This window comes from Labrus mixtus, chromosome 20 (genome assembly GCF_963584025.1).
Source record: "Labrus mixtus chromosome 20, fLabMix1.1, whole genome shotgun sequence".
Lineage (NCBI taxonomy): Eukaryota > Metazoa > Chordata > Actinopteri > Labriformes > Labridae > Labrus > Labrus mixtus.
The window spans coordinates 6,578,978-6,593,614 of NC_083631.1; the positions used below are offsets into that span (position 1 = coordinate 6,578,978).

Below are 14,637 nucleotides of genomic sequence, written 5' to 3' on the forward strand. Positions count from 1 at the left end.
ACAATTGGCTTTAAACTGTGGCCCTACTGATTAAATATGTTTGTTTAAACTGTAAGCAGGATTTCATAAAGACCATGACGCGAGATTTACAGAAGAGTTGAGATATGTGTGTTTAACAACCGATTTTAATATTTTTTCCCCCAAAATACCTGCCAGAAAGTCTTCTTCACACTTGAACAAAACTCCTGAATAACCTGAAAGTTATCATGCTGAGCTGCGTTTGTGAACAGCTGAATATTTCACTCTGACTCGATCCAACGTTTTCTCTTGTCAGCCCCCTATCGTTTTACCGCATTCTGAGAGTGCTGATGTGAGAACTCAGCAGGATATAATCAGGAGAACTCACCTCGAGCCACTGGCAGAGGGGGGGGTGACGTTTATATCCTGCAATCTGTGCAAGACTGTATGCATGCGACCTGGGCAATCTCTGTGCACGTAATGAAACGGCTGCGTTATGTTTTCTTCTCCACTCTAAGGCAGATTTTGTGATTCTCTTGACCTACACTCAGTAGTCCTAATATTCTCTAGAAACATTCAGGAGTGCATATTGTGAAAGTGAGACACCTGAGCAGTGGGAGATTTAAAGACCTCAGTTCTGACACTTAATGTCAAATTATTTGTGCAGGAGGCCTAGTCTTTTGTGATTTGGAGAAATAACACAAGGACATGTTATTTTGAATTTGTTTACCTCTATTCTTTTAGTTCCTTAAAGTAATAACAAAGACCTGGGATTATTGAATTTGCAAGACTCAGCCTGATCAGAACCAAATGGAAATGTGTGGAGTCATTTTAAAGAGTCATTCCTGAATCAGAGTGTAGCCTATGAATCCTGATTTGAGCGGGGTGGTCTTGTGGAGGAGCGATGCTCACCCCTGGTCTGAGTCTCTCCAGTGTGTGGATGTCGGTGCATGTTCAGTAAAGACAAAAAGAGCAGGCACTGGTCGTAGCAGCATTGAAAGGTGCTGGTATATTTAACATTGGCGTTACAAAAACATTTCAAACAAAGTGATGCTGTGTCATCGATTCCAAACAAAGAGACATGAAAATCAATCAAACGGCATGCTCCAACTTAAGACAAGTGACATTCCCAAAAAAGGTCGTTGTTTTTTTTTTTTTCATCAATGGATTCTTTTAATAACATTTTATAAGCAATAACATATTCCATTTTATAGAAAATAAACATCTCTAGGAAATACTATACACAATTATATTAGTACATCACATCTTACATTTAAACAGCATCAAATACTTATATACACCATTAAATAATGAGCTTCATAAAAGAGAACGTTTGGTGTGGCGTTTTTTAGCACTTCCTTTTTCTGCTCTAATACTTAAATATGTCTCCTTTTTGATATGACTGGTACTCTTTACTGCCGCCCGCTGTGCAGGGCGCCGTTACTTAGCGTGGAAGAGTGAGAGAGGCTACATTTGAGATACACAAACAGACGAGTGTGTGATGATATCTGAACGCGATGAAGAACTTTCTGCACTGTTGTGGAAGGTGAAATATTCATACGTAATGTTAATGTTGAACAGTAATACTTCTGAACTGTACAAAGAGATGACGTGAGATGACCTGGCTCCTCCCTCCTGATCTGCAACCTGTCCAGTGATGACTGTACAGATTGAATGTGCACACTGTTGAAATGTAGAAACACTCTTCAACAGAGTTATCCTTTTTTTTTTTTTTTTTCATCTTTTTCGTTTTTCGGAGGAACACAAAGCCCGACATTTACCGAGGGTGACGCAATGATGTCGTATAGTCATAATGCACATCAAAATACATCTCCGAAGATAAGAGCGTTATATTAAAATACTGCGTCCGTTTTTTCAGAATATGTAGAACCTGTAAATCACATCATCATGTACAGTTTCCTTTTCTTTTCTTTTTTTGTTTTAAACACAAACGCACACATTTGAGATAGTACATCCAGTGGTTGGCTGCTGTTTTTTTGATGCGTGACATCTTGAATTGGAGATGACCTTTTTCCCTCACACACACACACACACATTTGCACATACACACTGATGATGTGGCCGGGGAATGATGAGTTCTATGATTATCACACACACTCTAACGCAGGCACACACAGACACACTTCTTGGACCATAGACAAGGTGGCCAGAGGGATGCTGCGGTCCAATCAGTGTCCGCCAGGTGTCTGAATATGATAGCAAACCCATCCGAAGGCAGGACACACACACACGCACACACACACACATTCATCGCTCTGCATTTCAAACAGCCCCCATGTGTGCACTGGGCTCTCAGCACACAGTCCATCCTCCCGTTAACTGCTGCCTTCTGCCTTCCAGTGAGGGGCTCAGATGAGAAAACACATTTCCAGGCCGGGTCCTGGGAGCAGCTTTTCTCTGCGGAGCTTTCCTCCAGGGTCTGTTAGCCCTCAGCTCCAGCCTTTCACGCTCCCCCCCCCCCCTCTCCCCAGCCCCACTGGCCAGCCAACGTCCCTGTCCGTCTTCAGTCCACACCATGTTTTCAGGAATTGGTGGCTGGTCTGACTGTGAGCGTTTGTCTTGTTTGCCTTGCTGGAAAGGTGATTCTCGACCGGTTGTGAGGTGGTGTTGGTGGTGGAGTACTGGAATATCTTACAGGTCCTGCAGAATAAGAGAAGAGTGACTCATGTAAATAATAGTCACAAACACACAGAAAGAAAGAAACCTATAAGAGTTGCCAGAGGTAAACTAAAAAAAAACCTACATCTATTTCATAAAAAGGTGTATCTGTGAGGAATGAGTCCATCAATAAAAAGTCGGCAAATTGCAAATATATGTTGGCAGCTTATTTGTGCAATTTCAGTCTGTGAGTAAAAACTCTGTGAGTTGCTGACACTTTGTCTTTAGATGTGAGAGGGTGTCAGACGGTAGTCTTTTAACAAGTCTTTTTTTAAGTCTTCAAGTGTGCGAAGGCATTAGACAGTTTGCAGGAGTTTGCCTGCAATGTATTTATAATCAAAAGCTATCAATTAATTTGGGTTTTTTTTACAAGTTTTTATCAAAGTTTAAATCATGACAATCCTGGCTAAAAACTGTGTAAAGTGTGTACAGTGAGAAAATACAATACAAATTGAACAACATAAATTTGCTGCAAAATGAAAGATGTGCAGCAGAAAGTCAGGACAAAGGCATAAACAAATGCAAATAATAAACCTTTGCAGAGTCCAAAACACACAAACACAGACATCAAATACAACAGAATTAGCTGCAACTCCACCGTCACACTAGAAGTGCTCCAGGCCTGTAGGGGGCACTATGTGAAATGTTGATAGGAGAGGGAGAGACAGGTGAGATACATTGAGTTTGATGAATTCATGATATTTTGACCAGATAATGATAGACATCACCAGAGCACTGATTTGTGTTGATATTTAGCATCTTTTTTTTTTTTTTTTTTTTAGAAAAATGGTTTCTGATGGAAGGAAAGCTTTGCTCTGGTAACTGCTGCTAAGAGGAGCAGCTGTTAGCTGGTTAGCTTTGTAAGCTGTGCAGCTTGTAATACATGTAGCCTGATCTGCAGGCACTGGGACTCTTAATGCTTGGCATGTTTAATGCCAACCTAGAGAGGGAAAGAGTGTGTTTGTATGTGTGTTTGATATATTTGAAATGGACCCTCTCTTGTGATTGTTTTTTGATTGTTTCGTTTACAGCATTTACTGTTAATGTATTTATTATTTCCACTAATTAATCTTTTCGGTTGTTGCAGCACTATTGCCTCCGTCAGCTACTACTTCTACTAACATTGAAGCCGCAACACTGTTATCATGTATACTGCAGGTGAAGCCTGTGCAGACCTGCCACTTGGAGCTCTCTGATCGCCGTGCTGTACATGTGTCTGCATGAGTGTTTCTGCAGACATGAAAGCGAGATTGATGCGGCTGGTCAGTGAACCAGCTCCACTGTGAAAGACACAGCGGGAACGCCCACTAATTGCACTGGTGAGGTGGCGGTAGGGCCCTTTCTTTCCAACTCATCGGCCTCTGAAGCCACCCAGTACCTCTCATTCATTCTCTCTGAGGCACCAGTCGCACATCCTCATAGCCTGGACTCAGACGAGCTGCGTGTCTCACTGACTCTTACACTTCCCTCTGTGTTTTTGGATCCTATTATTTCACACATTAAATCTCACTTGTTCCATCTCTTTTTCTTCACCCATGGATGTTGCTCCCTTTGTTGCCCTTCTCTGATTCTGCCCTTCTTTTCTCCTTCAATCTCTGCCTCTTTCATTCAGTTGCTGTCTGATGTAACTGCCCCCATTCCTCTTTTCTTCCCCCCCCCCCCCCTTTCTTATTGCATGTCTCTCATGCACTGTGTGTATCCGTGTGTGAGCCTACAGGTACCCTGTTAATGAACCTGTGTGGACGCACACAGTGTGTGTCCCACAGCATGTGCCCACAATTTCATCGATATGTGTGTTCCAGCCCTGAAACCAAATGAACTCAGGCAGAGGGAGAATTTCAGAAGGGGGACCCATGGGTGTGTGTGTGTGTGTGTGTGTGTGTGTGTGTGTGTGTGTGTGTGTGTGTGTGTGTGTGTGTGTGTGTGTGTGTGTGTGTGTGTGTGTGTGTGTGTGTGTGTGTGTGTGTGTGTGTGTGTGTGTGTGTGTGTGTGTGTGTGTGTGTGTGTGTGTGTGTGTGTGTGTGTGTGTGTGTGTGTGTGTGTGTGTGTGTGTGTGCGTGCGCATCTGTATCTGCTCTTCCCTTTGATTAGGCTCCTCAGCTTAAATTGGTGCGGCACAGACCCACACACACAGACCTTCAAATCCCTCAGCTGATGACAGCCGTGCCTCAGCCTGCTAACAACAATCTCTCTGTCTTGCTCTCCTTTTTCTCTCTCTCTTTCTCATACTCTATTTCTGCCGCTTAGACGTGGGAGGTGAGGTGAAAGGAGGCGGGGAGACGAGAGGAGAGGAGATGAGAAAGAAAAGAGGGAGAAAGAAATGGGGGGGAGGATGACTGAAAATGGAAAAAGGGAGATGAGAGGTGAGCAGAGTGAGAGACAGAGGGAGCTGGAACAGCAGGGAAGCGCGGGAGCAAAATAGGGAAAATAACAGAGAAAAGAGGGAGAGAAGGAGAGAGGAAAAAGGGTGGAGAGAGCTTGTGGGGAGGATAGAAGGCAGCGTGTTGCTGGGTGGGGTGTTTTGATCAGCAGCCAGCTTTTCATCCCTGTCAGTCTGCACAGAGGAGAGCAACGAGAGGAAGAGAGGGAGGGAAAGAGGGATGCAGAGAGGGGAGGGAGAGAGGGAGGCTGCTGCAACTGCTGCCTCAATGCACCGCTGCTCCCTGCTGAATGTCAGCATCTCTCCCTCTTTACTTCCCTCCCCGCCTCCCTCCGCATTTGACCTTCCTCTCTGTGCTGCAGTGTGAACACGCCACCACCAGATGGCATCTGTCCTACAGCAAAGCGAAGTGCACTGTTGATATTCACGCAAGACCAGGTGACTTATTGTAATTGTAGAGGTCTGCAGCCGTTATAAGTGACCGCAATACAAACGGGAATAGTACTTGAATGTTTTTGCAGCTATTTCTGATGGATATGGGTTTAGCTTGCCAAGGTCACCGGGAACATATTGACTGGGTAACAAAATATCACAGAGCCCAAGTGATCCTGGATCCTTCATGGGATACACAATATCTCAGAAGAAGCTAAATAGTGGACTTGATACCTGAGTATAAGGAACTCAAAGCCGAATCCTCATCTGTTCTGCTGTCTCTTGTCCTCTTTTTGTTTTGTTTTACAAGAGCTGGCAATCGTGCTTTCTGTTCTGCACTGTATCATCTATCGAGCCAAGGTGTTGCTGCTTGTGACAGCAATGTGTGAACTCGATTTTTTTTTTCTATGCCATGGAGAGGGATGAAGTGTGGAGTGGTGCAAGGGGTGAGACAAAATCGGATAGAAGGGGGGGGAGAACAGAAAAGAAACAGAATACACGGGTTCTTAGAGAACAGAGAGGATGAGTTCTTAAGAGAACACAAACCCTCTGTACATGAACAGAGCTTTTAACCCAGGTTATTTCAGTAGTGCGCTAACTTGTTTCCTCAAATCGTCTCCTTCACCTTTCTTCGAGGCATGACTCACAGTTAGAGCAGGATGCAGCGATGATTTGATGAATCAGTAAAGAGCCGAAAAAAGGCTTTCATTTTCTTACCTCATGTTTAGGACATTTGATGGAGAAGTCATCCTCGTGGAATGTGCAGCCTAGGCAGAAAGAGAGTAATTAAACCAAAAGAAAAAAAAAAAACTTTCTGTATCTCTTATAGACCATGACAATAAATGAAACAAATTACATGAGCCGTTACACGCAGCAACCCATACAACCCCACGTCAAAAAAATCCAGATAAATGAAAAAGAAGAAGGGTCAGGATGAAAAATGTGCAAGAAAAGGAAGAGAGAGAGAGAGAGAGAGAGAGAGAGAGAAAAGGTGAGCAACAGAGGAAAGATAGAGTGAGTGGATGAGTTGTGATGCAGGCAGGCAGGCAGATATGGCTGGTGCACTCAGCAGGATTAAAAAGGGCCTCGCTCTGCTCTCTGTGCTGGCTAGGCAGACGTGGCAGGCTTTCTAATCCTCACACTGTACTTCATTGGCATGAGGTAATGTAAGGGGAGCCATGCAACACATGTGCTAACACCCAGACACTCACTTATATTGACAACAAAAGAGTAGCACACATACACAGAAGCAACATGGTTATGAGATGCACATAGGAACGCATTTAAGGAAGCAATCAGGCGCATAATGCTCGCTGACACATGCACACTCAGTACCCAGAGAGCTGGACCAAGCCACAGGGTTATGGTCAATAATGCACACATGCACACCCTCTATCTCTTCCCCCTCTCCCTCTTGCACACTCTGGGGTCCCACTTTCCTCTCATCATCCCCTTTATTCAAAGCTCCCTCCCTCTTTTGCGCTCCTTGAGCACTCTCCGCCATCTCTCCTCACACTCAATAATGTTACTTCTTGATGTATTTTCTCGCTCTCATTTTACCAACACCCACCCTCCCTCCTGTTTCTTTCTTCCCTACCTGCCTTATTTGTTCCTCCTCCCTATTGCCCTCTAAACACCACCTTCAATTTCTCTTTCCCAATTTTTCTACTTATTTCTCCTCCCTCCTCCCCCCGACTCTTCTTCTCTTTTCATCCCGTGTTGCTCTCTTCCTCTCTGGCTGTGGTCTCTTACCTATCTCTTTGGCGCAGACATAGTGGTATTTATGAGAGCAGCCTCTCCAACAGCAGCTGAGGGACGCCCCCGCAATCTGGCACTTGTAGCAGTTCTGGGGTTAGTCAGACAGACGGACATATGGACCGGGACCAATAAAGAAACAAAACAAATTGACCAATAGAGACACACAAGAGGAGAGGAAAAGAGGGAAAAAAAAGTTATTTCAGTTTCTCAGAGATTGTTTGCATGACAGAATTATCATGAGCCCCTTTCAAACATGCACTCCTGAACATTTCTAGGAAATTTCAGGACAGAGATTTTCAAGACTTGCTTATTCACACGTCAGATTTTCCCTGTCAGACGGGCGACGAGGTCTCAGGAGGAAAAAGTCACAGTGTAATATTTACAAAATATCCAAGATGGCAGTGTTTGCCTTTATATCAATGAAACATGTGAACTGTCAACAAAAGAGTGGAAAAGAACATACTGACAAGCGGTATGAAGCAACCTCACTTCCTGCATTTTGATCAGACCAATTTGCAATGGACGCATAACAAACAACATCGTCCCCTGCTTACTCACTTGTGGAGAATTTTCCTGATATTATCAGCTCGCTAAATGTGGAAAGTGGGCTGGCAGGACAAAAAGTCTGGATAAACTGTGAAAGCGGTGAAAAGTTTGGCAGTTTGCGTTGGCAGCTCACCCTGGCAATTTCTGAAAAAATGATCAGGAGTGCAGATCAAATGTGAAAGGGGCTATCATTTCTCTATTAACTTGCATAATCACAAAAGCAGAGTAAATAAACACAGTCATACCGTTTGGGTTGAGTTGTTTGCAGCCTCTTTCAGGCCGAACAGCCTCCCAGCTACCATAATGACGCCCTTGGTCCAGATGGCACAGTTTTCATGCGCCCAGTGCTCTTTAGCTTCCGCCTCCACTTGTAGCCTCTGGAACATGCTGCCACTGCCGCCTTGGTCACCTGAAGCCCCTGTGCTGACGGACTGGAGCTGCTTCATCCGCCTGAACCTCTCTCTGAGCGTTAATCTTCGCGGACCGCCCTCCTGACCCACTCTTTCAGGTCTTTCTGCACGTCTGTGGCGCCAGTGATGGTGACGACTACTACTGCTACTACTACTACTGACCTCTTGTGGTAATGCCTCAGTATTGCCTTCCTTTTTTGTGCTGCACTCTCCCTCATCCTTTAGGGAGTTGCCTGATTCTTCACTGTTGCTACTGTTGTTGTTGTTGTTGTTGTCATCATTTGTCTTCTCTGAACCTATCCTGAGGGACTCGTGGCTGGTCGTCAAAACTTTCCGGGGAACACTATCCTCTGTGTAGTAGGGTCCACACAAATCACCCAAGTCTCTGTAATTTGCTGGCTTTCCACACAGGCTACATGTAAGACACCTGTCTCTTAGATGTGTGTTTACCAAGGGTCCTTGTAGCATGGCAGCAGCTTGTGGCACTACTTTTGCAACTGTGAACGGATTCCTCATTCGAAGTATGCCCTTTTTTCTCCGTCTCTGAAATATTACTGCATCCTCAGGCTTGTTGACGATGGCACACCAAGAGGAAAAGTCCCTTGAGTTGTTAATCCGCACGTAAGGACAGAAAGACAGTTTAGGGTTTTGATAGACTGGTCTTCGTCTGATTCTTTTTACTGTTATGATCTCAGTCTTTTTGTCTGATACCGTCACCACAGGACCCACAACGGATTCCTCCTGTTTATCTGGTTTTTCAATTTCACCTCTTTCCCTCTCTTCTTTTTCTCTCTCCTCTTTTGCATCTGACTCACATCCTGCAGCCCTTATTACTGCCTCAATAACCTCGATGGCGTCTTTCATCCCAGGTTTCGGCCCAGGCTTTTTGTGGACCTTGAGTGGCTGACCAGGAACCGGCTCTGTTGAGGATTTGCTGCGTTTCCTTTTGGCTGGATCTGTTGATGGCTTTCTGCCTCTCCTCGGTTTCTGGATATGGTCTGTGCTGGCGACCTGGGGAGCTTCTTTGATCTCGTCTTGGCTGATTGGCAGAGGTGCTGCGGATTCTGTTGTGTTTACCTTCTCTTCTACCCTCTCCTGTTGCTGTTCCGCTGCTTCAACTTTTATCTCTTGGACTATTTCTGTTTCTTCTTGAAGGCTTTGGCCTTTTCTCTTCTTCCTCCTCTGTTTAAGGTGCATCTCATGGTTGTTTTTAATTGCTCTCTGCTTAGCTAGCCTTGGCGTTGTAACTATCAGGCTATCTGCTTCCAATGCTACTACTGAGGCATCAGTACTCTCGACCATTGCCCATCTCTTTCTTTTAGTTCTCGAGGAGTTATTTGCAGTTGAAGATAAAGCTTCTGAGGCCTGTTGTTTCGACTTTCCTTGAGGCTTGACTTCTACAGGGCCATCCCTTGCGCTCCAAACCTTGTCAGCCTCACCATCCTGGGGCGTCCCTGCTTTATGGTTTTCCTGTCTCATCTCCTCCTTATTTACAACCTCTTCTTCAGACCCTGTTCTCACCTCCTCTTGTGTTGATGCCTCTTGACTAATCTTGTGTTTTTTTCTTTCTTGTGCCGTCTCCTCTTTACTATATTGTTCTTGTCTAGAATCTATGCTTTTTACTTCTCCCTCCATCATCTCAGGGCCATGTATGAGCACCGACGTCTCACCTTCCTTCAAGGCGTGTTGAGACAAAACCTTGGTTGTCACATCATCAGTTAGATTGCTGTCTGTCTGGGGAATTGGGAGGTGTTTCTTCAAGCTAGGAGATGTAATTTTCTGCACCATGGCCTCATATTTCTGTCCTCTACCTTTGCGTGGTGGGAGAACCTTTGTTCTAGTGGGGCATTGAGGAGGCACCACAGGCGTGTCAGTTGTGATATCAGTTTCATTGATGTTTGGAAGACTGTCTTTGGTTGGGGTAGTAACCACAGAAGCTTTCTTGGCTGACCCTCGCTTTCTCCTGGAGCCCACAAGTGGGGAGACAATTTCTTCCAAAACAGCTGGGTCAGGCAGTATGGGTTTGGGTTTGGGTTTTGGACCCCTCTTTTTCTTCCCTGTGTGTGTTAGAGAAAGTTCTGGACTAGGTTTCCGTTTTAGTGGAAGCGATGTCTTTTCTTCAGATTGTTCAGTTGGTTCTGCAACTAGTGCAGGTGGGTCTGCTGGAACATCTGTGTTTTTTACTTCTTTAGGAGTTGTAGTTACAGTTTCTTTCAAGGTAGACTCCTCTGTTTTTGGAGTAATATCACTGGCTTTTATTTCAGTTACAACCTGAGGGAGAACATTCTCCCCTCCATTTTTTTCTTTTTCTTTTGAGGGTTTTTCTTGTGAGGGCTTTCTGGATCTTAACACCATGTTCTTACTTTCCTTTTCTGGTGCCTTCTCCTCCTGGTTTACTTTTTTTTCTTCTTGATTTACTGGTTTTACATCCTCGTTTACTTGTGATATGGAAGCCTTTGTGCTCTTCTTGTTTCTGCTTTGCTGTGCAGTCAAAGGCTGGGTTGTTTCTTCCTGTTGTACCACTCTTGCTTTAGAAACTGACCCTTTGGGACGACCCACAGAGCCCTTTAAAGGTGTAGTGTCAGCAGGCGGTAAAATTTCTGCTGGCTTGGTTCCGGGCTTATGTCCTGCTTTTGGACCTGGTTTAGGAGCTTGTTTCGAACCAGTTTTTGGTCCTGGTTTTGGGCCAGGTTTAGCTCCAGGTTTTGAACCTGGCTTCGGTCCAGGCTTTCTTCTCAGAGTAGTCTCAATTTTCAGTGGCAGCTCTGGTTCATTTGGCACAGGTTTCTGTCCTGGTTTTGGCCCTGGTTTTGGTCCAGGTCTTAATCCAGGCTTTGGTCCAGGCTTTAGGCCAGGTTTAGGCCCTGGTTTTGGTCCTGGCTTTGCTCCTGGTTTTGGCCCTGGTTTTGGTCCAGGTTTTGACCCAGGCTTTGGACCTGGTTTTGGACCAGGTTTTCTCTTAACATTGGGCTCAACTTTGGGTGGTGAGTCAAGTGAATTGAATGAGCGAGTGCACATTCTAGATCGAAAAGCATCCGTTAGCATTTTGGGAGTCTGGCTCACAATAGACTCCTGATGAGCTAGGTCCGTCTGATCTGTAAATAAAACAGTTTTACTCGGAGACATGCATGGTTTCTGTGTAGGAGAGGGGGCTCCTTCCTGTTCCTTTTCCCCCTCCCTCTCCAAACTTAGCTGTCGCCTGATTCCATCACCTGACTGCATTATTCTTCTTCTGCCCCTGGCATGCTTGCGTCCGAAAGCTCTGGGCTGAGCAGATGGGGCAACAGGCTCTGGCTTGGCCAAGGGGGTCACAGCACTAGCACAACTGATGCCTGGTTCCATGTCCTCATCACCTTTTTTGGGGGAGGGTGGAGTATCTGCCCAGGAGGGAGCTGAGGGAAGTATCGACTTCCCTGGGAGCTGAGGAGAGTCTGGCTCCAGCACTTTAGCGTCACTGTGATCTATATGATCCCTAGCCTGGAGTGTTCCCTTGTCATTGAGAGCTGAGAAAACTGGCAAAGATGACTGAGGCTGAGGAGCAGTGTCACCAATGGCTGACTCCCTTTCAGAAGCACCTGCTGCTGCCGTTACTGCTGCTGGATTTGGATGTGAAGGTGCCCCTGCGGACTCATTGTCAATAAGGAGTTCAGTACTCTGATTCTCTGTCCTTCTGCAGAGATCTCCAAGAGGCTTCTCTGGCACATTTTTATTATTCATGTGATCCTCAGTCGATGACTGGCTCACTGTCTCTCCCTCCCCCAGTTCCTCCCTTTCGTCGGCAGACAGAGGAGGTGAAAGAGTGTGTAGCTTTTGTTTCTGTATTTCTTCGTTTTTCTCTTCCGCTTCCTCCTCGTCTTCTCTCTCTTCATCCTCCTCATCTCTGCTCTCTCTCTTGTCCATGTTGCTCTCATTTAAGACCTCCGCTAGGGGGGTAGGGGAGGCATTCTCTGAGCTGTCATCCTTCTCTGTTGAGTATTGATCCTGTTCAAGGTCACCCCCAGAAACGAAAGGCAATGTTTTCACTGAGCTCTCAGAAGCAGTCGGAGACTCTGACTTGAATGCCTCAGATTTCATCTCATTGACAAAGTGTTCCTTGTGGCTGGAGTCAGAGAGAGCTGCTGGGGACTGTTCAACTGAGTCTCTTGCATCAGAGTCATATTTGCTCTGTACATGTTGGTAAAGTGTCTCCTTATAGCAATAGCCTTTGTCTGTCTCATCTTTGTTTAGGTCGCTGTATCGAGCTGTGCATTTCTCTTCATCCGACCATTTCTCAAGATTCTCTGTTGATTTAGTCATGTCTGAATCTCTGTCAAGGTCGGGGTTTTTATCTGTTGTCACCTCCTCTTTGTCCACTGGTTTCTCTGTCCATGCTGATTCTTCAAAGTTTTCTTTGACAGGCTCACTGATATGCTGTATATCCAAAGGAGAGTCCCTTTCTTGTTTCATCGGACTAGGAATTGTTATACTTGTCGGCGACCTCTCATCACCAATGCTCTTTACTGGAGTACTCATGCCATCTCCTCCTTGGCCTGACTGACATCTAGTAGGGTCAGGGGTAAGGTTGTGAAGACCTGAGTCCCCAGACCTAGTGGACATATCGTCTGGAGATGTCATGGAGCATGAAGAGGCTGTATCCAAGCTTTGTTGTGTGTTATTGGGGGCTTGTGCTGGACTTCTGCCCTGGCCACAGTAGTAGTAGCCCCTCTCCAGTTGTTCATCACTACTGCTGGAGTAGCCTCCCTCATGGAGCTCCATAGGCATTGGCTGATGCTGTGGAGTTGAGTAAGGGTCCTGCATGGGGCCAACACTCCCAGCACCACTATCTGGATAGGGAGGACTTTTGTACTCGTCACCCTTTTTGGAGGATGCCCCACTTCCAACACTGCTGTTGCTTCCTCCACTGCTGCGCTTACTTCCCTTTTTGTTGGCCACCAGAGCCTCTGAAAGCAGCAGCTGCTGGACATTATTTGAGATATTCTCTACTTGAGAGGTGAGGGCATTCAGACTCCACAAGCTGGGGTTGGACAGCAACTTCTCTGAGAAGCGTTCTTTCATGGTGGGGACCTGTGGTGTAGTAGTGTAGCTATGGGGTGCTGCGTGGGGCACATTGGGTGAAGGGTGCGATCGTGGGGGCATCAACATGGTATTGGTACTGGCTTGGTCCTGCATACCGGCTGAAGAGGATGAAGAAGAGGAGGCTGCCCCAGGGGTCATGGGTGGTTGGCCATACTGGAACGACTCTGGATTGGTCATTAGCGGTGAAGGGGTGGAGCTGTACGAAGGGGAGCGCCCAACAGAACGTGCAGGGGAGTGGCTTGAGGAAGGGCTACAGGTCTGATAATATTGTTCTGGCGATCTGACAGAGAGATCCGAGAGACAGTAGTTTTGTTGGGGTTGGCTGTAGTGTTGATATTTTGTGTGGGACTCCTGGGGGTTGGTCATGGCCTGTAAAGGGGGTTGCTGCTCATAAGCTCTTGAGGGAGGCTGCTGATAGCTGTAACTGTTCTGAGTTGGCCTGTAACCTCCCTGCTTTAGATTAATGTTGCTACTCATTTGTCTTCCATACTGGGAGTTAGTTGGCATGTTGTAACCTTTGTAACAATGAGGCATAGGGCTGCACTTTTCCATGTATGGTGACGGAGAAGGTGAGTGCTGGGGGTAGTGCAGGTGACTCTGAGGGTACATGAGAGGGGATTGGGCAGGGTTAGGAGGGTGAGGTTGATGGTGGGGGCTGGTATAGGCTGGGGTGGAGGGCTGGTGGCACTGAGTCTGGGAGTGGCCCAGCATGTTCTGGTCCATGTACTGGGAGGAACCAGGTGCAGGGGTACCACTACCTTCCATACGTCCGATCAGCTCCTGGTCATACTGTGCTAGCTGGGCTTGGTCCTCCCATTTCTGCTGCAGGTGGCCCTCACTTATATACTGAGCTGAGTAACTACCAGGCCCCATGTGGTTACTGTAGGCCCCAGGTCCCTGCAGGTGCTGAGTGGTGTTGGTTTGGGGTACTTTGCTTGGTCTGTATGATTTTTTTGCCTGTGAGGGTGCAGAGCCTCCATTTCCACTTCCATTCCCTCCACCATTTCCCGGGTATCCAGGGTAGGCTTGCTGGCTGTAACAGTCCTTGGGTCCTCCTCCAGTTCCTGGTCCTCCAGTTGGAGGCATGCTTGTGGGGTTTGCCAGTGAAAGAGCCTCATAGCCTGTCCTTGTGTGCCCTGGACCTGGACCTGGACCTGGACCTGGCACTGGGCCTGGATGTGGACCAGGGCTTGGATGCGGGTGCTGGGGTTGGGGATGATGAGGATGTTGTCGGTAGGTCTCCAGGCGGGATAATTCATGGGGCTCCTGCTGGTAGCAGGGTTGGTTGCTGTGGTAACCACCGCTGCGCTCACGGAAGGACTGCATAGCTGTCTCCGTCTGTAGCCAGAAAAGGGAGGGGGAGGTGAGGTGAGATGGGAAAGGGGGAAGGGGGTCAGG

General features: G+C 46.6%; 1 protein-coding gene across 2 annotated transcripts in view; it reads right to left on the bottom strand.

The window, feature by feature from the left end:
• Window positions 1–936: 936 nt before the first annotated feature.
• Window positions 937–14,637, bottom strand: part of LOC132995424 (retinoic acid-induced protein 1) — a 58,954-nt gene continuing 45,253 nt past the window's right edge. The window contains exons 2-5 of one of the 2 annotated variants that reach the window (XM_061065398.1): window positions 7,999–14,637; window positions 7,202–7,295; window positions 6,167–6,216; window positions 937–2,619 (exon numbers count right to left, since the gene is read on the bottom strand). The exon at window positions 7,999–14,637 is cut by the window's right edge and continues 4 nt beyond it. In XM_061065398.1, coding sequence (XP_060921381.1) covers window positions 2,611–2,619; window positions 6,167–6,216; window positions 7,202–7,295; window positions 7,999–14,565 — 6,720 coding nt within the window. In that variant the 5' untranslated portion in view covers window positions 14,566–14,637 and the 3' untranslated portion in view covers window positions 937–2,610. Of the gene's footprint in view, window positions 2,620–6,154; window positions 6,217–7,201; window positions 7,296–7,998 lie in introns of those variants that run through there. The other variant, XM_061065397.1, reaches the window with a different exon arrangement.